Genomic DNA, 23,746 nt, shown 5'->3' on the forward strand with positions numbered 1-23,746 from the left:
TCAGTAAAAACATGAACATAATCGCCATCTAGTGGCAGAGAAAAGGAATTAAAACACTTTGTGAATGAGCTGCCACAGCAGTGGTCCAATCTTCTACTGTGTTAGGAGTATTCAGACAATTTTGACATACTTTTTTTCCACAATGGTAAAACCAATATTAGGTACATAATTCATGACAAATAAACATGTAAAAGGGGTTGATGATATAAAACAGCTCTGTATCAAAGGCAGTGTGGAGTAAGCAGACCTGCTTCTGTTCACTCTGAAGATGAAGCTACTTTAAGAAAACTCTCAGAGTCCCAGAGCTTCTTTCTTCACGCTGCAACCCAGCAGGACATTTCCAGCATCCACACACTCTGACACACACGGTGATAAAAACACAAAACAGATATTAAAATAATGATTGTGGGAGGAAAGCTGTAGAATGAAACAGTTTTTTAAAGCTGTTATTTTATCTGTTACAATCATTGCTAGTACCATTGTGAGCACAGAGCCACGAGGCAGCCTTCATAGCCAGAAGCTCCCACTCGTCCTTTGCATCCATCTTGAAACCATGAAGCCAGATCAGAGCCAGAATGGTGGCCCACACTTCACTGCTGGTCTAATTCCCCAAATCAAAATCAATCAAATAAACCAGACAGAACACACATTTTACTTTCTACAACCAGTAATATTACATATGTTTGTGTACTTCTTTGTCACACGGGGTCACCAAGGTGGGCAGCTCTGCATATTTGATTTGGCAGATTATTAAACTGGATGCTCTTCCTGATGAAATCCCAAACTGTGATGTCATAAATGCTCTAAAATAATGTGCTGACATGTTTTTACAACAACTGATGAGGAAAATAATTTCTGCTGCCGTGTGGTTTCTGGATAATATCAGACGCTGGTGCAGCTCAGTGGGAGGTTAGGAGTGTGACTACCACCAGTGTTTTTGCTTCTGATATGCAGATGTTTATTCTCAGGCTGTGAGGCAGGCCTACGTTTAGTTTGACTTCATTTTATTTGTTTTATGGTGTGTTTTTAATTATATCATGTGTTTTTGTTCAAATTATAGAATCAAATCTGTTTTATCTCACATCATCATTTTGTGTTAATATTTAAATTGACAGCAGTGCACCTTTTCAGGCTTTGACTTTTCCACCTCCTCGTTGGTCTGTCCCAGTGCAGCAGCCAGAGCTGGATCAAGCAGCCAGCAGCCAGACGCCTCCTGCAGGGAGACTAACTGCAGCAAAGGGTCTCTGGGTGGCTGCTCAGGCACAGCAGCTGGAAAATCTAAGATGCAATAAAAACAAAACCCGATTATGGTGCTAGATGACAAACAGAACTCTACATGATAACTCAGTGCATAAAACACTGCACTGTAAACTATGCAACAGATAAATATTATGTTTTTCACTTGAAAATTACATCTTAAAAATGTAATCATTACATAAGAGCTCCACATCAAACACATTAATCACATCATCTTTGTAGTGAAATAGCTGATGACTCATTAAACGTTTCCATGCAATTTATCCACAGTGAAAAATATTCACTTTGCTGGATCTGAAAATCACGATTTCCGAGATCAGACGAGATCGGGCGTGTTCAGGGTGGTGTGGCCGTAAGCGTAGACATTGAGGGCTAGCAGGAGGGACTATGCGCTTACCTGCTGCTCTCTGGCAGGTAGCTCCATGCCCTCCTGGGTTTTAAATGCACCTTAGAACACACATGCATCAACACTACAATGAGCGGGTGGAGGGAGGTTTGGAGTCTTCTCTCACCCCCGTTCTCTGCGGCCCGCTGGAGCGGGGGGGCTAGGAGGAGGAGTTGGCCGTCCGACTGCGGTCTGGAGTGTGGGGCCTCCCTGCTGCTGCGGAGTCGGGGCGGTCTGCCTCTCCCCACCGCAGGGAAAAGGGTAACACCACCTGGGTCTGGGTGCAGTTCCCCCCTTCAGGGGCAAGGGTACCTAGACCCGGTTTGTAGAGTACGCTTGGGGAGTGTGATCGTGTGTACAGCGTCTCTTTATGTCTGTCTCCACGTTGGTTGAGTGTGGAGTAAGTGTATATGAGAGCATGAGGGTGGGAATGGATGTTTGTGTCTGTGTGTGCCTGTATGTCTGTCTATATGTCAGGTTGGGTGTCAGGCGCCACCTCTCTGGGGACATCTCAGGCCCTCCAAGGTTTGGAGGCCTATCTCCCCCCACCACCACTTCCCCTGCCAGTGGCGGACTCCCTCAGACATCAGTGCGTTGGTGGTTCTTTGTGTCTGGGGATGGGCGTCCAGGTACACACCGGCTCACTCCTTGGCGGCCGCTTATCGGGGCCTCTGGATGTCTGGAGTTTTGATCTCCTCCATACCTGCTTCATGCCCTGAAGGACGGGGCTGTGGCCCCCCCACACCCTCTAGCAGATCATTACATGAAGGAACTTTTTAAAAAAACAAGCGTGTCCATGCTCACAGGTGTACACACGGGTGATCACACCCACAAACTACACCCTTTTTGGCTCCTACCTCAAAGCACACTGTGTTCTGCTGATCTTACGTGCTGCACAATAATGTTTAATATTTAGTATTTACTGTCATATTCCCATATATCATTGTGATGTTGTTTATTCTATTACTCTTGTTCTCTTCTGCTTGTTTTCTTTTGTCTTTCTCAACAGGTGATCCAGGTGATCGATAGATGCATTTTCTTTTCTTTTTCTGCCCATTCTGTTGGGTTTTGTTTTTTGCCCTTCTCCCCTGTCCCTCTTCTCAGCTGTTTCTCTTTCTTTCTCCCCTTCTTTCCCCCAGTCAAGTCTGTCCCATATTCAGCAAGTGAAAATAAAATAAACAATAAAAGGTGAATCAAATGGACCATTACGGCAAGGCTGGGATGGTCAATTTGGTAAAGTAAATCCGTTGGGCATCTTTCTTTGCCTTTAGACAATAATTCTGATGGCAAAAGAGCCAAACGGGACAGGCAAGAAAAGAAAAAAAAGAAAATCACGTGTTCATTTCATTAGACACTAGCAATACTATTAAACTGGACCTTATCATTCTCATATAGCACTAAATGTGAAACTGAGTCATATCATAACAATCTATATATGTAATATGTGTTTGCCTGAATCTTCCAGCACAAACAGAAAGAGGAGCTGTTGTCTGAGTATCAATGCAAATACACACCAGAAATCGTTCAGTAAAGACAAATTTAATAAATGAAATCTGGTGAGAGGGCCTTTGATGTTTCTCTTTGGATCATCCTTCCATCCATTTCTTCAGCTTATCCAATTCAAGATCGGAGCCATCCCAGCTGTTATGGGGCCAGAGGCAGGAGTACAACCTGGACAGGTCAGTCTAACACAGAGAAACAGACAACTATTCACACTCACATTCAACCTAACTGCATCTCTCTGGACTGTGGGATGAAGCTGGAGTACCTGGAGGGAACCACAAAGGCGCCAGGACTGTCTTGCTCTCAGGTGACGGCCGTTCACGCTGCTCTGAAGACCCTCAGTTGTCTTTGGATCATCCTGTTGTTTGTCTCCCAGTGTCGTTGCTGCTCTTCTCCTTTCAAAGACAAACACCAAATAACACCAAATGAGAGTGAATCACTTCAGAACAACGGGAACACTCCTGGTTATTGTGAGCAAACGTCATAACAAGATGAATATATTTACCATTTTACTGAGGGAACATCTTCTGTGTGGAGTTTCTTCTCATCTTGGCTCTTTTTCCTGACATTTAGAAACAAGAGGCAGAAAAGAAAGAATAAAAGTTAAAACCTCAACGATTTTTTAATGTTTGGGATATTTTAGAAACAACCGTAAACACTATTTACTACTTACCACTTTGTTCATTCTTGCTGACGTTCACTCTCCTCATCTTCTCTCTAAAGGACAAATGACAGTAAAGAGGGAATCGTTTTAGTAACTTTATCAACCAGGTGAGCAGAATTTTAGATATTTATCAATATTCTGATTAAAAGCAGAGTGAATACTTATCTTTTTACGAGAAAGGGTTCAATCCGTCCTGTCTTAGGTCTTAATGTCACCTTGTCTCCTCTCTGTTTTCTCTGAAAAACAAAAGACAAATGGGAAGAAAAAAATTAGTAAATGATTTCAGCAACTAGAGGAAGTGTTCACTGAGGAGGAGCTGTCATAATAATATAAAATCAATATGTACTTATCTTTTTTTTAATGAGAGTTTACAGAGCACGCTGGCTTCGCTCCTCCCTCCGCTCCTCTCTGAAAGTTACCTGGATAAAGGATAATAACAATTAATAGCATCATCAAAACAGACAAACCTGAAAGAATTGCTGATCAGAGTTGTGACAGAGTCGCAGGTTAGATGGATGTATACTTATCTTTCACAATGAGAGCGTTTGCATCTTCCTTTAGAGAGAAGATGAGGAGAGTGAACGTCAGCAAGAATGAACAAAGTGGTAAGTAGTAAATAGTGTTTACGGTTGTTTCTAAAATATCCCAAACATTAAAAAATCGTTGAGGTTTTAACTTTTATTCTTTCTTTTCTGCCTCTTGTTTCTAAATGTCAGGAAAAAGAGCCAAGATGAGAAGAAACTCCACACAGAAGATGTTCCCTCAGTAAAATGGTAAATATATGTGTACTTTGTACTTTAAATGTGTAAAATGAGTTCTTATCTTTTTTTTGTGAGAGGGCCTTTAATGTTTCTCTTTGGATCATCCTTCCATCCATTTCTTCAGCTTATCCAATTCAAGATTGGAGCCATCCCAGCTGTTATGGGGCCAGAGGCAGGAGTACAACCTGGACAGGTCAGTCTAACACAGAGAAACAGACAACTATTCACACTCACATTCAACCTAACTGCATCTCTCTGGACTGTGGGATGAAGCTGGAGTACCTGGAGGGAACCACAAAGGCGCCAGGACTGTCTTGCTCTCAGGTGACGGCCGTTCACGCTGCTCTGAAGACCCTCAGTTGTCTTTGGATCAAATAACACCAAATGAGAGTGAATCACTTCAGAAACACAGGAACACTCCTGGTTATTGTGAGCAAACGTCATAACAAGATGAATATATTTACCATTTTACTGAGGGAAAATCTTCTGTGTGGAGTTTCTTCGCAGCGTGACTCTTTTTCCTGACTTTTAGAAACAAGAGGCAGAAAAGAAAGAATAAAAGTTAAAACCTCGACGATTTTCAAATATTTTAGGACATTATTTTAGAAACAACCTTAAGCACTATTTACTACTTACCACTTTGTTCAGGCTTGCTGACGTTCGACATGCTTCACTGTATATTATAATCTCAAGCGCTTCCTTGCTGGACTCGGGCTCCGGATGCTGCTCTCTTCCTCCGGAGCCTTCCTCTTAGCACGCTTTGCCGACATATTTAGAAAACGGCAGAGCACCGAAGTGAGAACTCTGCCGTCCGCGCTGTAGTCTGTTATTCTCCAGCGGTTCGTCATCTCAGTGTCCTCTGTTCGGTAAACAGTGGAGATGACTCTGGTGACGAGGAGGCCGTCGACAGTCAAGGTGCCGACACGGTTCCTCCGATCTGCCTTCAGCACAGCAAGATCCGCTTTCTCTGGAAGAACTGGAGTCAGGAAGCGTGGATGAGAGCTGGAGCCCGCAGGCGGCAGCATCATGCCAGCTGGTGAGTCCGTAGGAGGAGAAGGAGTGGTGTTCTCTCTCTGGCTCTGCCTCACATGGACAAATGGTGTCGTCACCTGGTCCCGATGGAACAATCCTTTAAAAGGTATGTAAGGAAAGTCCTTGGACCCCGTCACCAGGTTATGGTAAAGAGTGAGGACCAGGTGGGACATGGAGTCCAGTTGGCTGCTGCTCAGTTCACGGTTCCTCAAGTTAATGACGACCATCTGAGGAGCAGTGATTGGACTCACCAGCTCAGCTACGAGAAAGCAAAGCATGCGTGTACGTTAATCATGTGATCACACAAACTAAAGCCTGAATTTAAATTGTCCAGACATGGCTTTACATCATCATAAGCTCTTCCACACACAAACAGTAAGAAGCTCCCAGCAGAACTCATTGTTTATGAAAGCCTTCACCTTTTTTGGTAAAAGTTTTCATGCAGTGTAAGGCTGCATGGACTTTCACTGAGGTTTTAATACGCATTCACATTAAGGAGTAATATCTTCATATTAGTTGAGCATCGATATTTTGAGAATAAAGCAGCTACATTTAGGTGAGAAACCTCCCACCTCCTCATTGCAGGCACACACTGTTTCAATCTCAAACTCATCCAGCGACTCTGTGAACTTTTAAAACTCCATTCTCCAGCTTTATAAAATTCACAATCTATGAAACTTTCACGTATAACTCAGCGCCAGCAGCCCAAACATGTCAACTCAAACCCTCTACATGCAAAAACGGCCGCGCGCTGACGTCAGCGTCCTCCAATGCCTTACGTCGTTTCCAGGGCGCGTGCATTCAATTGTTTTTTTTTCCAGCGATTTAAAAAAAAACATGGCGCCATCTTTATAGTGTACTGGCACATGTTAAAATTGATGTTACTCAAGTATGAAACATCTCATCCTAAACGTTAACACTCATGAAGTCCTACTTCCAAACAATAAAAGACAAAAATCTAAGTTGTATTTGTTTGCTAGCACTCTGACATATTAGCCTGCTGTACTCACCATAGCGTTGATCTAACACCTCGTCAATAAAAAGGGAGAACAGGTGCATCTCGCGACTGAAGTTTGTAGAAGTCATTTTGCAAATCTTTCTTGAAGATTTTCAAACGTTGGCTGTAGTTTGAAAAATCCGAGTTTTCACAGCACTAGTGGGAAAAAGCTCCTGTTTGCGCTCAAACGTGAAACCCGAATTCCAATTTTGCCTCCTGCTTTTATACCTGCACTCAAACACGTCATCATCACCATGACTCCCAGTGCCACCGAAAATCAATTTTATTTATTTAAAATAAAGTTCGTCTAATTATCATAGCTTTTTCAAAAATATATATATTTCTCATTTTATTTTACTGTTTTATTCATCCTTTATAAAAAATATGTTGCCAAACTTTGTCGTTTTAATTCTTTAAAAAAAATCATTAATTCACCAGTTTACAAAAATGAAGATCGATATCTGAAATTTAAATTAATAAATAAATAATTACAATTGATAATGGATTTTTAGCATTAAAGAATAGTTTTTCAATGCGCTTTAAATGTTATCAGAGCCGATGTTGTGCCAAAAAGTGATCGCAGTCCAAAAAGTGATTTACGGTATTGAAACGTTTGTTTGTGTCATGACATTTGTAAACAGTTGATGTTTAAGGTGCAGTTCACGTGGAAGCCAGAGGAGGGTGGTGTTGTGCGCATAATACAAAGTGATGGCGAAACCTAAAAGACGGTGTCATGTCTGCTCCCTGAAGCAATCTCATAACAGTTTCAATCTATTTCAACCCAGTTAGCACATTTCTGTTATGAAGTTTAATAATTTTTGGCAGTAAACTTTTAAATCCTTTTATTATGAATATCACATTTTCAGATTTTCAAGAGAGACCAGACCAATAGGGCAGCAGAAATCATAAAAATAAATAAATAAATAAGAGTTTTATAAAGATTAAAACAGTAAAAAAAAAAAGAGAGAGACTGGAATGATTATGATGTATAACACAGAATATGTACAATAACAGAGTTATAAACACGAAAACACGTGATACTTTTTATTTCATCTATAACCTCTGTGTAAATTTTGTTGATTGCAAAGTGTTTATGAATATGTTTTTAAAAGCTGGTTATCTGACTGTCAGTTAATAGCAATTAAAAAGAAAGCTGATTTTTATTATTCCTAAATGGAAAAAGTCCATTATGAATTTTTGTTATGAATTTCATTTATCAATCCACCTCCTCACTGCTCTTTCCCGGTGCAGCAGCCAGAGCTGGATCAAGCAGCCAGATGGCTTCTGGAGGAAGACTAACTGCAACAAAGGGTCTCTGGGAGGCTGCTCAGGCACAGCAGCTGAAAAATCAAAGATGAAATAAAAACTGGACCTGATCATGGTGCTGCATGAGACAAAAAGTCTAGATGATAAACCAGTGTATGAATTGGTAACACTGCTTATGATGATCATGTTTAGGTGGAAACTAGCGAGCTAACTTACTGCAAACCTCTAACTCAGTTAAATTGAATAAACTCTGTTTTCTTGGATGCCTGGATGTTAAACTTAATTGTTAAACCCGGTAAAACAGCAACGCTGATCATTTTATTAAAGATGAAAGAAGTTAGACCGTTTTTAGCTCTCAGTGATCCCTCAGTGTTCGTTTGACTTTGGGACCTGAAATATGGCAGCTTTTCACTTACACATTTTTGAACCACTCATTCATAGAAATAGTTTCCAGTCAAAGATCTGGACAGATCCACCAAGTTCACAGTAGTTTTTCAATTTTCTGCAGCGCAGAAAAAAACCCCCTGAAAACATCACTCCTCTGAAGTAACACATTGTGATTCATGTACAAACAACACACAATTATTGTAGATTCTTCAAAGCCTCCTTATATTCAACACTTGGGTAGGTGGTGTTATACATGCCCTCACAGCACCGGCACATCAATCACCCTATTTTCACCTTGTCACCTTCATTAAGCTGCTCTCTTTCTACAGAAGGCCCACCGCATGCATGGGGGGATACCGTGGGCCAGGGCTGTGGCATCTAACGTCTGGTTGTCAGTGTCCTTTGGAAAAGCAAGTGATTGTCCTAAAATCAGATGTTCCAGCAGATTGATCTAGTTTGCCAACAACATGAGAGGCTGCTCCTACCTGTCCTGGTGAGCTGGGCATAAATCAGTGACCTCTGACCCTGGAAAAGTGTTGTGATTAGTGGAGAGAGGACAGTGACAGACACTTCCTTTGGTAAATCCAATATGACTGAGATGTCGACCACAGTCAGCTGCAGAGCAAACTGCAGCGACTGCATCACCTGAAAAATAATGAAAAACCCTGAAAAAATATACATTTATGTTTTTGGAATTTATGTCTTCTGTTCAAATACTAATATCATCTTGCCTTTTCATGATAATTGTTATGACTCATTGTCTTACTTTTGGTTGCATCCTGTCAGTCCCTGTGATGAACTGAGCGTGACCTCCTCCTTGGCCATCCCATTGATGAGAGCAGAGCTGGCCCCTTCCCCAATCCCAAAAGAGAAACACCTGCAATACAACAGCTGTTTTTAAGACACACAGGTTTGGTACGCAGAGAACCTGAATTCTCAATCACTTCTTTGGTGTTCCCCACCTCTCCATCAGTAAAGACAAACAGCAAGAGAGGAGAGTTTTTTCACCTACACAAGCAAAAGCTCAACTCTTTGGCAGGTATACAAGTATGCTTTCAGTAATCTGTTTTAGCAAGTAAATCAAACATAACCTGGAGTTTTGCAGAATCATCCAAAGGCAACATGGTGTTTTACAGTGATATCACTTTAAGTCACTGAGATCACATGAATACAACTCACGGGAAGATGTGTTCACAACGAGACCCCAAACTGTAAAATGTTTGAATAGCAGCCCATTGGTAAACTCTTCAACAGGAGCAGAGGACTGTCCTGAAGGGAAGAGGGAAAGATGGTGAGGCCACTGTGTGAGAGGAACGATTTGAGGAAATATTTTGTAACTCTAACACCACTTTATGAATACTCTGGCACTGCTGGTGCGAGTATTACTCATATTTTCAGATTGATTCACTACCAACACAAACTCTCCACATGAAGCCATTGAACACATCAGAGACATGAAAAGGACAGAAAAATGTCAAGTTTACAGTTTCTAATATATTCCAATACAATTAAATTCCAGGTTGAAGAACTGGGCTCTTGAATTTTTATTTGCAAACTAATGACTTCACTTATTTTTCACTCACCCGGCTCAGCAGAGGCCTGTCCTGCCTCCACCACAGCAGTGGGCTGGTGGGCGTCTTTGTAATAAATCAGCAGTTCAACATCTCTGTCAAACTTGTGTCCTGCAGCCAGCTTGACCTGCACACCACAAACACATTCATATTTATTCCTCAGGAAGAAGTAACAACCACACGCAGCAGACACATCAGCACTCTACCTACCGTGGCCTGGGTTTGATCAGTGTTGAGGTACTGCAGAGGGTCCAGGGAGCAGTTGGACTCTACTTTATGGATTGGACGAGGAGAGGAGACAGAAGAAACATCACTGGACAACCAAAACTATTTTACAGCTATTTTAGTTTAAAACCATAAAAAGTGACAGAAAAGGAATATGTTTGTTTTTGTAAATATGCTCTTGACTTTTATGATCTATGGATGGTATAATGACAAATATCAGTATAATGAGGAAAACATCATTTTTGCCTCTCTTTTTTTTAAACAAACCTTTAAAGTGATATAAGATTTTATGTCAGCGAGAGTTAGTGAGTGTTAAGTAATTATAAACCTCTTTATGATCTAACTTTTGGAAAAAATAAGGGACACTCCACATAACATTTTCTTAATTAGTTAAAACCATTTACTGATATAAAGTCATGACATTTGGCCAGCTTGAAGATGGAGAGAAAGACACTCTTTTTTTATTAATCCTTTATTTATCCAGGTAAAAAAAATCTCATTGAGATTAAAAATCTCATTTCCAAGAGAGACCTGGCATCATGGCAACAAAAGTCACATACCACATAACATTTAAAACAAATACAATATCCCATACCAACATGTGTAAAATATACAATAACACATTAAAAACAATCACACTGAGTAAAAGAGCTGTTCTCTCGTTCCTTTAAGACAGACTTAAACTCTCCCAAGGTAACCAATTCTAATAATTTGAGTTCCTTCTGCAGATTATTCCAGGAAGCAGGGGCAGCGTATTTAAAACCTTTTTCCCCAATTCTGTTCTGATTTTTGGGACAATCAATTGTATGATTTTGTTCGAACGAAGGCTGTATTGGTTGTGGTCTTTCTCGAATTGATGAGATTCTAGATTGGTTTTGGTGTTTCTGTGTGAAATCAGTAAAAACATGAACATAATCGCCATCTAGTGGCAGAGAAAAGGAATTAAAACACTTTGTGAATGAGCTGCCACAGCAGTGGTCCAATCTTCTACTGTGTTAGGAGTATTCAGACAATTTTGACATACTTTTTTTCCACAATGGTAAAACCAATATTAGGTACATAACTCATGACAAATAAACATGTAAAAGGGGTTGATGATATAAAACAGCTCTGTATCAAAGGCAGTGTGGAGTAAGCAGACCTGCTTCTGTTCACTCTGAAGATGAAGCTACTTTAAGAAAACCCTCAGAGTCCCAGAGCTTCTTTCTTCACGCTGCAGCCCAGCAGAACATTTCCAGCATCCACACACTCGACTTGATTTGGCAGATTATTACACTGGATGCTCTTCCTGATGAAATCCCAAACTGTGATGTCATAAATGCTCTAAAATAATGTGCTGACATGTTTTTACAACAACTGATGAGGAAAATAATTTCTGCTGCCGTGTGGTTTCTGGATAATATCAGACGCTGGTGCAGCTCAGTGGGAGGTTAGGAGTGTGATTACCACCAGTGTTTTAGCTTCTGATATGCAGATGTTTATTCTCAGGCTGTGAGGCAGGCCTACGTTTAGTTTGACTTCATTTTATTTGTTTTATGGTGTGTTTTTAATTATATCATGTTATTTTGTTCAAATTATAGAATCAAATCTGTTTTTATCTCACATCATCATTTTGTGTTAATATTTAAATTGACAGCAGTGCATCTTTTCAGGCTTTGACTTTTCCACCTCCTTGTTGCTTCCTCCATGGAAGACATGCCAGTGGGATTAAGGAGGTCCTTGAAGCATTCCTTCCACCACCCGACAGTGTTCTCATTCGAAGTCAGCAGCACTCCTCCCTCACTATGCACAGTGCAGGTAGATCACCTCTTTCCCCTCCTGAGTCGCCAAACGGGTGGCCATAATCTTTAGGCGGTATGGTTCAGTGGTTACCACCACAACAGGCACCAACCACCCTGCAACCGCAGCTCTGATGATTTGAAATGGAGTCCCTCAAGTCTCGCAAATGAAAAATATGCACATATTCTTGTTGGACAGAAAAATCTACTGATATTTTTGTTTTAGTAGTACAACTTTGCTTAGTCCAGGTTGAAAATAAAATGAAAGAGCATAATTTTTCCAAAATTATAGAGCCTCATTCATTTTGATGTCTGAAAACTTCAGGGAGTTTTCTTGGTTTTTGAGATGGCATCAGATTTCAATGCGTGAAAAAATAACATGCCTGAAAGTGGGTTGACAGAGCATTTTTCAAAGGAACTTATTTTGAGTAGTATTTATTATTTGAACCTAAAATTTCACAGCACTCATCATATGTGCCCACACTTTGTATCTTAACATTTTTTATGAAAATGATGGATGGTTGAGCAGAAGACCCGTGTTGATTACAAATGGAATGATCCATGAGTTAACTAAGCTGGACTTGGTTTTACTGACAGTTTGAAGTTACTGTTTAACAAGCAGCTAGTAACTTGGGTAGTAAAAACAAAAACTACCCATCAGCTTAAGAAATTACTGAGCTGTGCTTAAGTTAACACTGAAGCTGGCTCCCTAGACTTCAATGTTGTGGTATTTGTTTTGGTAAAAGAACATGATCCTAAAATAGTTTTAACAGGAGTTATAGTGAAGAGAGGCTGCAGCTTAGCAGAAATCCCCCATAATCACTTTGATAGACTGTATAAATGATCATTTATCATTTGCAATTAGCCAATTTGAATTTTATTTATATTCCACTACTTCACAACTGTAGTTGCTTTAAGTCACTTTGCATATTAAGCTAAAGACCCTATAATATTAGAGAAGAAAAACACAACAACCAGATGTTCCCTATGAGCACGCACTTGGCAACATTGGGAGGGAACGACTCTGTTTAAAAGAGAAGAAACCTCCAGCAGAACCAGGTTCAGGGAGGGCAACTATCTGCTGGTTGGGGGTGAGGGGAAAGACAAGGATGCAGAGGGAGTCAAGTATCTGGACTCTGTGTTTCTAACATTTTTAGGGTCGAGCACAAAAACTCGCTTTCGCCTGAAATTAGAAGCAGGAAATTCGAGGTCATCCAGGCCTTGATGTCTTTAAGACATGACTGTACTTTAACTAATTGATTTGTGTTACAGGGCTTCATGGAGACATTGTTAAGAAACCAAATAGAAATCTAAAGATTTTTAACGAGAATCTGGTAAACATAGACAACAGTGCATTTAACTCACTGTAAAACATCTGTGTTTCTTCCTACTAAACTCTAAAAATGCTTTTTTTAAAAAAATAAAATTATGCAGTATTGCCAGTGACTATATTTTCAAGATTTATCGTGCTATACTTTGTTTCTATCGCACATACTGACAGAGGATGGTGACCTTTAGTCCAGACAGACATGCTGTCTTTACTTAACCCCAGTTATCAGGCTGAAGGAGTCCTGACAGGATCTCGATTTCTTTCTGCTGCTGATGGATTTGCCTCTAAAAGTCAGACAGACTTTGTTTTCTTCTCTAAACAAACACTATGACAGTGTGCAATGTGCAGACAAGTCTGTCATTCTTTACAAAAGCAGGCTCTGAGGACACAAATTAGTTATTGTTGGTGATGTTCCTGTGTGTGTCAATCTGTCTGTTCTTAGTGTATTTTAGAGTAAAAGTGTCAGATTATTGCACAATAGTGTTTGGACTTGAATTCAAACAATGTCTCCTTGATTTCACACAAACTGCAGACTGAGATTACTCTGTCATGTCTAATATGTTTGTGATCAGTAATGATATACTATTAGATGTTATGATATCCCTAATCCAAGAAATAATGATTAGGAAAAAGTGAAACATGTTTAAAACTAGACACACAGCATTAGGTTTGGGTATTATTAACTGTTTTCCAGTAAGTACAGTTACGTTTCTGAAAATACTGTTTTAAATTCAACACGTGGAAACTCACAATTCAAAACAGAAGTGTTGTTTGTGTTAAACTGCTTTACCCAGCGTCCTCTGCAGGTCTGAGACTGAAGTGCAGCTGGTTCTCAGAGGGATGATCTGCCAGGCTGTACGTCAGCGTCACACAGCCCTCTGCTGACTCTGAGCTCTGACACAGAATTACAGTGTTAGAAGTCACGTTAATTACTGTCATCAAATACCTAAACAACAACATGAGAGGCTGCTGCTCCTACCTGTCCAGTGAGCTGGGCATAAATCAGTGACCTCTGACCCTGGAAAAGTGTTGTGATTGGTGGAGAGAGGACAGTGACAGACACTTCCTTTGGTAAATCCCATGTGACTGAGATGTCGACCACAGCTGGCTGCAGAGCAAATCGCAGCGACTGCGTCACCTGAAAAATAATGAAAAACTCTCCAAATATACACAAACAGCTGGAACAGACATTTTACTCACTGCAGGTCTGATCTCAAATATGTATCTGCTGCTGCTGCAATGTTTAACTTGACCTGTAATTGTGTTTATGTCTTACTTTTGGTTGCATCCTGTCAGTCCCTGTGATGAACTGAGCGTGACCTCCTCCTTCCTTGGCCATCCCATTGATGAGAGCAGAGCTGGCCCCTTCCCCAATCCCAAAAGAGAAACACCTGCAATACAACAGCTTTTGCTGAGTACACAGAGGACATGAGTTCTTCTTCACCAGATCGATCACTTCTTTGGTGTTCCCCACCTCTGCATCAGTAAAGACAAACAGCTGGAGAGGAGAGTTTACACACACTTTTTCATGTATGTATGCTGTCAGTAAAGTGTTTTAACAAGTTAAAAAAAGCAAGAGTGAGAGGAACAGTAGGAGCCACTCAACAGATCAACTCATGTATAATTAGCAGATTATATGAGACATGGTCAACTTACAAGTTGGAGTAATGAATGAGAAAAAAAGGAAGGACTAAAGAATGACATCATTAAAGTGTGTGTGTGTGTGTGTGTGTGTGTGTAATGCAGGGTTGGCTGTAAATATGTTTGAGGGGCTCCAGGATCTCTGTTCCTCCAAGATCAGCCTCCATTTGCTCAACTTTCTTCAGAGCCTCCTCACCATACTCTACACCAGACCTTCCCAAAGTGTGGGGCCCGCCCCCTAAGGAGGGCACAGAGCCATTGCAAGGGAGGCGCAGTATGAAAAGGAAAAAACAAAACAAAAAAAAAACAATGCTTGGACACTGCTAGCATGGGGCGCCTCCACAAACGCAAATCAGGAGATGAAGCATCGCTGAATATGTTTCCAAACCAACTTCATTCTAAGCCAAAGACTAGAAAATATGATGAAGCAAATCTTCCCTTTGGCTTCACCTGCACAAGTGCCGAGGTAGGTCTCCCCTGCAGAATTGGTTTTCCCTTCGTCGGGAGCAGCGCTGGGCTCTCCAAATCACGGACAAACAGTATCCCACATTCTTGATTTTTAGTTCACAAACACTTGTTGTAATTACTAACTACTCCTGACATTTTGGAGATTTTAGCTCTTTATACAGTAAAGATACAGCGGGATACAAATGACATCAGGCCACAATTTGTTCCCCCGGTTCAAATCAGGGACAAACAGCATCCCACAGTTGTTTATGTTTTTAAACCTATTTTGCAGAGGGATTGAAAAATGTATTGACAGCAATGTTGAATATTATTACACCGGAAAAAACCAACTACATGTAAAGTAATCACACCGTGACGCCTCTGCCTTTGTAAATAGAGGAACAGTAGCTGCATGTGTATATGTAAGCGTGTAAAACCTGCAGATTGTCAGATTAACAGTATTTTGTCTCTACCTGCTATTCTGCAATTCATCTCATGTAAACAATAACGTGGCGCACAGCGTGACGTGAAAAAAGACACATACCTTTGACGTTGCGTGACGAACTCTGTATTCCTCGTCCATACATAAACGCAAAACCGGAGTTTTAAAAAATCTCAGTTTTCGGTGATTTGAAACGCCGTTTACATGTGGACGAAACAGCTGCGTTTTCAGAAATACCCGTGTAGGTGTGGACGTAGCGTAAAAGAGTTAGTAGTTTATTTTCTTACTAAATGTAATTTATTGCAGATTACTTGTATTTGCTTAATTGTTTACTAAATGTTTGAGGTGTGAAATAAACCGCAATGGAGCAAAAGATGGGTGTGTGTGGTTGGAGAATGTGTTAGTGCGTGCGTGTGCGCATGCGCGCGATTATTTTCCGGGTTTAGATTTGCATGAGGTGGAAGCAGATGTGTTTCCTTTTCTTTGCGAAAAACAAAAAAACATGTCAAGTAATTGTAATGAAAGCTTTCCTGGAAATAAAGACTAATTATAGAACAATGACTGGAAACACATTAGTTATAAATAGATGAAAAATAGGTTCGAGTCTTTGGATCCTGTGAAACAAATATAATATGTCATCATGAAAAAAACATGCTTCATCAGTGGTTTCAGTTACACCTAAAATATATATTCAGAGTATTTTCAATCTTTTGCTCTCGAGTCCCAGATGTTGTTTGAATAGGGTCAAACCTCATAAAAGAAGGATTCGTTAAAAGGAAAATGCATTCAGGCCTGTAACATGTGACTTCAGCAGCTGTGCTGCAAAGCAGTTGATGTAGTGGATTAATAGTTAAGAGACTTTAAAGTGCAACAATGTGAATTTACACATTAACTCAGAATGTCTGTGAGATGGTCAGTCTAACACCCTAATGTTATTGTACGGTTTATTTTTGCCATGTGTATTTTTATTTTACTTTTTTCAAAAATGGTGATGCTTGTTCATCCTTTCATCTCCTCCCACTTAGATTACTACAGTGCTCTATGGTATTGTCTGTCTAAATCATCTATTAATCATCTCCAATCTGCCAAAAATGCTGCTGTAAGGCTTTTATCCCACTCATAAATTCTCTCATATCACTCCATTATTAAAGTGTCTGCACTGGCTTTACTGTTAGATTTACATATCAGTTCAAAATCTTCATTCTTTCTTTTATGGCCTTCGGAGGAGAGGATGCCACTTATATGTCTCCGGTCTACTCGACACCTATTCTTCAAACCAAATCCTGAGGTCCAGAGATCGAAACCTTTTGAAACTAAAACTGCAGAACAACTTACCCCTCTGTCTTTGGCCCATCAACACTGTGGCATCCTTTAAAAAATAGCTGTGAATTAATGTATTTAGAAAGGCATTTGAGTAATTTTTTGTGATTTGTGTTGCTTTACGTAATGGTGTGTGTCCATTTTGACCACATTTTTATTACCTCTGTAAAGCAATTTGTGACTCGTTCGTATCTTAAAGTGGTATATAAATAAACATTACTCTACTTACTCTTTGAATGTACAAAAACATTTAAGATGTCTACTTGTTTGAATGCCTCTTATTATAACTAAAGCACTTCAACAGAGGAGCCGTCTCCTGTTACTGTTGCAGCATAGACTTATGGAGGGAAAGTTGCCTCAAAAGGGTTGCAAAACCTACGATATGATCCACAAGCATAAACTAAGATTTACAAATATGTACAATCATTTGTGTGTAACCTTTGAGGGCTCACAAGTGCGTGCCTCAATCCACACACAAATACAAGGCAATTTGTTTAGTTTTACGAATCAGATATTCTTTTTCTTTGAAAAACCTTTCTGTGCACACAAATGTTTTGTCTTGTTTTGGGGACGTGGACGTGTCTTTTTCTAAGTCAACTAGAAAATGTGATTTACCAATTAGAGAAACTATACAGTAGCCTATAAACGTTAGTATACAGTTTAAATAATCTGCTGCTAGATGCTAGGAAAAGTCAGCCAGTGCTCAGCGTGGCTGTGAATCAGACTCTGGAGTGAGTATAAGCTAACTAATAGTTAGGCATTGGAGGCCCAGATGTCCCAGTTTTACACTGTGACATGATCGCAGCTTACATTTGCAGATGATATGTGCCAGGGTGGGCAACTCTAGGCCTCGAGGGCCGGTGTCCTGCAGATTTTAGATGTGTCCTTGATCCAACACAACAGATTCAAATGGCTAAATTACCTCCTCAACATGTCCTGAAATTCTCGAGAGGCCTGGTGATGAACTAATCGTTTGATTCAGGTGTGTTGACCCAGGGTGATATCTAAAACCTGCAGGACACTGGCCCTCGAGCCCTGGAGTTGCCCACCCCTGAGTGACAGCGTTAAATTTGCCTCAAAACCCCACGTGGGCATGCAACATGATCGGTGCGTATCAGACGATTCGTCCACACATTTAAGGTTTTGTAAGGGAGCGAGAAGGCAGGTGCGTGTACTTTTAGACATTTGTGTGCACAGTGTGTGCTCAGGTTTGGATGTATGCATTTGTAAAATAGTTTTAAGTGTGTGCTCAAATTGCTTTGTGTCTGTGCGTGGACAGAATGCCTTCTTCAGTCAACACACTGTGAGTCCTCAAAGGTTACACACAAACCATTGTAAATATTTGTATTCTTAGTTTACGCTGGTGGGTAGTGAAAAATGCCAACAAGTTCAACATGTAAAGATGAAATCATGCATAATGCTCAGAGTGATGTCTGTTATTAAACAACAGCACAGTCTCTCTCAGACTGTTTGCACAGGTGCGCGTGACAGTGCGTAACCATGGTTACTGTGTGACGCCAATTGTCTGTTACTCTGAAACTCTCAGGACTTCTAATAAAGAATCTTGGGTTACTATGTCCTTACAAAGTAAATCAAGCTTAAGATTTCAGAGTAAAAATAACAGCAGGGAAGTTGAAGAAGAAGAAGAAGACAGATTATCAATTTAGAAGGTGCAACAGAGGCAGAAGCTATGAGACCAGAGCTGGACAAATTAGAAAAAAAAAAAAAGGCTGGGCGAGGCCCCCAGTGTTAATAAGATCCTAGCCCTGTATGGTGTGTTGGTGGGCGTGTTTGTATAGTCAAAACAGGGATGAGTTTAGTATCTCCATACAGAGACACAAGTTTACATTTCCCAGTCTAAAGCTCTGTTATATTTCAGAGACCAACAGCAAGTTTTCACTGAGAAGGTAAGTTGAAATTAGATTACTAATTACCAGAATGTGTAAATCCTAAGAACTTCCTTCTAAAATTAACACAAAAAGAACTCGTAGAATGATTAAATGTTTATTATTATTAATTATTAAACACTTTAATATTTCTGTGTAAACATTTCATCAGAAGAGAACTGCACAGACAAGCCTTTGTTTGTCAGTGGTATCTGTCACGATTTGACTACCAAAGTACTATACTGCCCTATTCAAAGTGCATATTGTCATGTTGGATTTTGATGTACCAATATTAACGGTATATTATTTTGCATAAAATCCCATGTGTTCAACTTTTTCTGTTTTTTTTGTTGTTGTTGGGTTTTTATTTTTATTTTTGTATTTACAGGCCATGGAATTGCTGAGCCCTCTTTCACTACTTTTAGGTATGTTTTTTGGTGAATGATCATTGTTATAAATGTTAAATATGATCAGTGTTGGGCAAGTTACTTTGAAAAAGTAATTAATTATAGTTAATAGTTACTTCTTCAAAAAAGTAACTGAGTTAGTAACTGAGTTACAATATTCTAAAAGTAATTAATTACTGGAAAAGTAACTATTGCATTACTTTAAAAAAAAACGTTTAACCCTCTGGGGTCCAGGGTATAATTGGCCATTTTTAACTACTTTTGATTTTCCCTCCACATTTCACCTTTAAAAACAGTTTATTTGCCTTGTTTGGTATCATTCTTTTCAGCACAACCTCACGTGTCTGAATTTACAGTTATGTTTTCATTTTGACACACTGTATTAACACAATTGATCTAAAATCAGACAAAAAACATAAAACCAGAGTAGAAAAAGTTATATTTTTTACTGTAATAACCACACACATGCTTAATGAATCATATTTCATAACTTTAAATGCAAATATAAATTGTCAATTTTAAAATACTATGCACAAGTTTTGCAAACAACAAAGTTATTTGCAGCCATTTATCTTTTACCTTTTTTTAAAAATAACCATTTCAAACTATCTATATAACAATCAGCTGTTCTGCATTAAATAAGATGCCACACAAATTATTTGTGCCACTCCAAAAAAATAATTTCTGTCCACTATAAAGGAGAACATCACAGCCTGATACCTGCAGGTCTGACAGCAGCAGGTGTATCACTCATGTTTCTACCCGGAGACAGCAGTCGCCTCATTGTTCTGACAGTAAACATGACGAAACTATTGAGGAAAAAACGTATATATTGTTTATCGTGACTCTGGTTTTACTCGACACAATTTAAAAACTGGTATATATCACCTTGTTGCTTTGTCTTGAAGTGGTCATGTGATTGGCTTGCCACGACTACTTTATTCTTCCTCAGTCAAACAGCAGCACTCATGCGATTGTTTTGCCTCCTTAGCTCCAGGTGTTGTGCTAGAAAGTGATCGTGATTACCGTCCGCGGGAGCGCGCACAGCTGCTTAAAGCTGTAGCGTCCAGATTACTTATGTAGTCAGCTACTTCCGTGCAACTGATATAAGATGTGGTAAGATGAACACAGCTTCAACAGTCTGTTTGTTGAAAAATAGTAACGGACCGCATGTTCTTGTTAGTAACTGTAACGGCGTTGTAACGATAGGAATAGTAATTAGTTAGATTACTCGTTACTGAAAAAAGTAACGCCGTTAGTAACGCCATTACTTGTAACGCTGTTATTCCCATCACTGAATATGATGTACCTAGATTCTAAAATTAATAAATAAACAAATATTTCCTGTTGTTATGGAGCTTACAGCATTTAGTTAAAGTGGTGCAAACATTTAAAAAACATGAAGAGTAACGTGAACTGAACATTACAGTCTATATTCAAAAAGAGTAAAGAAATTCAAATTTTTTGCATGGTCTTGAAGAAAATAACACAAAAACATATTTGCCTTTAAAATTTAAATAATTAGAAATGTAAAAATAATGCACTTTTTTTGTATTTACATTTTTGCATATACATAAATATACTACATATATATCAGTACGTTTTTTAAAGATGAACTATAACAGTAATGTGTCTGTGCAGGTTCTCAGGTCTAAGGAGTTTGGAAAGAAAAGCAACTGGACTTTTTAAAGTTTCTTGTAGACTTTCACCTCTTACCTGAGAAGTTCTTCAGCTGAAACATCTTTAAGAAGTCCAGTCACCTTTCTTTAAATTCTAAATTTCTTTAGATAACAGTAATGCAAAAAAAACAAATGACTAAATGATACTTAAACTGTTGATCTGGTCTTATTCTGTTACAGCAACAGTCCAGCTGCACTTTGTTTTCTCTTCCTATGTGTGCCCAAATGCAGGAGATTTAGAAATTGGCAATTTAACTTGGAAACTTGAATGTTGTATGAGCAACAGAAACCAATTCACACTGAAAATTGTGGCTCAAAAATTGGACTCGTTGGACTCGATGTACTCGATGTACAGCTCAGGAACATGTCCTGGCACCAATTACAGAGAGCGAAAGTGTTTGAATTCCTCTCTAGCGGTAGAAAATGGTAAGCACTGCAAACCAGTACATTCTTTAAGAAATACTTTAAGCACACATGCAGTGTTATTTTCTCTGATGAATCTTTATATGTTGGTTTTGTGTATCAGGAATTATAAAGGTCTCTGTAAACGATACAGTTTGTAAGGAAAACTACACTCAGCCTGAATGCCACCCAAATGTCACTTTCAACAAAACAGCTGTTAATCTTACACAACAGTATGTTTCATGTGTACTCAATTACTGAATACAAAGATTCAGTATATTTGGTGCCAGACATGCTTTCAATAAATCACCTGTATATTTTCCTCCACAAAAGGAATGGAAATATCTGCTTTAACATGACATCAAAGAATGGCATGAAAGTAAAGATTAACTTTCAATGTGCTGAGTACCCTGCTGCTAACAGTAAGCTCTACCCAACACAGTAAAATTGCTTAAAGACTGCATTTAATTTAACATAATGACATGGAGTTTATGTACAATATGTGTGCATTACATTTTTAAAACCTACTCTCGATTTTTGTGTCCAGTCAGTCTACACAACAAAAGTAAAAGTTGGATTGATGCCTTGGAGGACTGCCAGAGGGATCATTTCTCCCTGGTTGAGATCTGCGAAAAGAAAGTAAGGGATGATGTGAAAAGACTGCAAAATAAAACAGACTCAAAGACGGGGGTGTGGATTGGACTGCAAAGGTCCGTTTTTGGCTACAGACCTGAGTGGAAGTGGATTTCAGGGTATAATGTTGTAAAATCACAGTTGAATAGAACTTCGTCCACCAACTATGACTTTGACAACCACTGTGGAAAAGTCATCTTTGATAATAAGACAGAAGAAATCAAGTGGTCCAACGCCGACTGCCATGAAAAATTACCATACATTTGTCAAAGTAAGTTGCTGTTTTGTTGTCCAGTCAGACTTCTTCACCTGGTTTTTATTAAATCTTATTGTTTTTCTTTTTTCTTTTTCTCCAGGAATGAATGAAAAGCCCTGTACTGATGAATATACAGAGAAGTCAGGTATATCTACCAAAATGTTTTCTAGCCCGTAGGCATAAATTGACGTTTTACTTTATATTCTGCATCTTTTTTTATCTGTGTGACACATGTCACTGTAAGCTGCAATATTTACATATAAGTAGATGTATAAAGGTCAATGGGAAGTTTAAAATGAAGCCATTCCACTCTGCTTTTTATATATTTTTGAATTAATATTTGTGTTTTGGGCCACAGAGCTTTTCATTGACATTGACTGAACTGATAGCACCAAAGAAAACGATTCGCAGCGTCTCAATCGTCATCACATCAAGGTGAGATTCCTGGAGAAGCAGATGGATGACCCAGCAAACCCAATGTGTATTGTTAGATTATAATATTATTTTATGCCATGTTATACCCCTAATTAAAGATTGTGAATTATTATGTAGTTTTAGTTTGCATTATTCTCCTGAATTAGAAGAAGCTGATAACTATTGCATTAGTTAAACTGATTTGCATTACATTAGACTGCTGATTTATTGTGGATGAATGATATTGTTTTATGATGTTATAAGAAATACTGTTTGCAGAGAGTCATCGCCTTATTTGTCTGATTAGAAGAGAACAGAGCATGCTGGAGTTTTCTGCCCCATCTCAGCAGGAGCAGATAAAACGGGGAGCCAAGGTCGTAGCTTAGGCGCCGTGTGAGAGAAAAGCATGTGAATGTTTAGGCTTTTATGATAAGGTGGGGGCACCAGAGGCTATAAGAGTTTGATTAATGCTCCACCATTTTGAGATCTGAGGCTGTCTGCATACAGTGTCCATCTCCCACGCGTGTGACTATTAAAATCATCGTTTGACTCAACCCGGCCGGACCAGTGTTGTTATTGTGGTTTTTTCTCTTGTCTCCATCCCCAATATTTGAACTCATAACAGTATATATGCTGTTTGTATGTTTGTATGCTGTAGCTGTAGTGTTGTGTTTCACAGGAAAACTACTTTGGTTACTATCATTTGCAAGCCTTGTTAAATTAACCATTTACCCACCACTTCTCAGAAGTACCTGTGTTTGTCAAAGATGCTTCTATGTAAAGAGTCGATGTATTATTTTTGTCATTAAAAACCTAAATATCTGGCTAATTTAACTGAGCGGTTATAAGAAATAACATTTTATTTTTCTCTCAAACAAAAAACTAAAGAATATTAATTCTGTGCTAATAATAAAATGTAAAGTTAACAAAATGCAAACTGTGTTTATTTCAGCGATATCTTGATTCAAGAGATAGTGGGGTATACCAATCTGTCACAGACGCCATTCACACACCTAGGGTGAAATCTGTCCACCTGTCCTTTTTATGCCCAAGAATGTTACCA

At 39.2% G+C, this 23,746-nt stretch overlaps 2 protein-coding genes and 2 long non-coding RNA genes across 8 annotated transcripts; 1 reads left to right on the top strand and 3 right to left on the bottom strand.

Annotated features, from left to right (window-relative positions):
• Nucleotides 1–204: 204 nt before the first annotated feature.
• Nucleotides 205–1,273, bottom strand: LOC146618563 (uncharacterized). Its single transcript, XR_014906790.1, has 3 exons — nt 1,124–1,273; nt 478–601; nt 205–356 (listed from the first exon to the last, which is right to left on the bottom strand). It is a non-coding gene; the product is annotated as an uncharacterized LOC146618563 (long non-coding RNA).
• A 1,897-nt stretch (nt 1,274–3,170) lies between these two features.
• LOC146618564 (uncharacterized) lies at nt 3,171–4,134 on the bottom strand. Its single transcript, XR_014906789.1, has 4 exons — nt 3,819–4,134; nt 3,651–3,707; nt 3,411–3,540; nt 3,171–3,327 (listed from the first exon to the last, which is right to left on the bottom strand). It is a non-coding gene; the product is annotated as an uncharacterized LOC146618564 (long non-coding RNA).
• A 3-nt stretch (nt 4,135–4,137) lies between these two features.
• Nucleotides 4,138–20,298, bottom strand: LOC146618565 (von Willebrand factor A domain-containing protein 5A-like). 5 transcript variants are annotated; one of them, XM_085371140.1, is made up of 10 exons: nt 13,947–13,994; nt 10,034–10,095; nt 9,836–9,950; nt 9,432–9,521; nt 9,019–9,129; nt 8,738–8,897; nt 5,207–5,861; nt 5,035–5,095; nt 4,853–4,933; nt 4,138–4,769 (listed from the first exon to the last, which is right to left on the bottom strand). In XM_085371140.1, the coding sequence occupies exons 5-7, from the start codon at nt 9,028–9,030 to the stop codon at nt 5,251–5,253; spliced, it is 783 nt and encodes a 260-aa protein (XP_085227266.1). In that variant the 5' UTR covers nt 9,031–9,129; nt 9,432–9,521; nt 9,836–9,950; nt 10,034–10,095; nt 13,947–13,994; the 3' UTR covers nt 4,138–4,769; nt 4,853–4,933; nt 5,035–5,095; nt 5,207–5,250. The 5 variants fall into 5 exon arrangements, with proteins under 5 accessions (XP_085227266.1, XP_085227268.1, XP_085227267.1 ...); XM_085371143.1 differs by lacking the exons at nt 4,138–4,769; nt 4,853–4,933; nt 5,035–5,095; nt 5,207–5,861; nt 8,738–8,897 and adding exons at nt 14,136–14,294; nt 14,433–14,547; nt 20,188–20,298 and having other exon boundaries at nt 9,027–9,129; nt 13,907–14,050; XM_085371142.1 differs by lacking the exons at nt 9,019–9,129; nt 9,432–9,521; nt 9,836–9,950; nt 10,034–10,095; nt 13,947–13,994 and adding an exon at nt 8,547–8,652 and having other exon boundaries at nt 8,738–8,797.
• Nucleotides 18,817–22,670, top strand: LOC146618566 (regenerating islet-derived protein 3-gamma-like). Its single transcript, XM_085371145.1, has 5 exons — nt 18,817–18,913; nt 19,281–19,317; nt 21,928–22,284; nt 22,370–22,414; nt 22,628–22,670. The coding sequence occupies exons 2-5, from the start codon at nt 19,284–19,286 to the stop codon at nt 22,648–22,650; spliced, it is 459 nt and encodes a 152-aa protein (XP_085227271.1). The 5' UTR covers nt 18,817–18,913; nt 19,281–19,283; the 3' UTR covers nt 22,651–22,670.
• The last annotated feature ends 1,076 nt before the right edge of the window (nt 22,671–23,746 follow it).

Source organism: Diplotaxodon limnothrissa, linkage group LG14, assembly GCF_057381915.1.
Source record: "Diplotaxodon limnothrissa isolate DT_005_m linkage group LG14, D_limnothrissa_male_GT1.1, whole genome shotgun sequence".
Classification (NCBI taxonomy): domain Eukaryota; kingdom Metazoa; phylum Chordata; class Actinopteri; order Cichliformes; family Cichlidae; genus Diplotaxodon; species Diplotaxodon limnothrissa.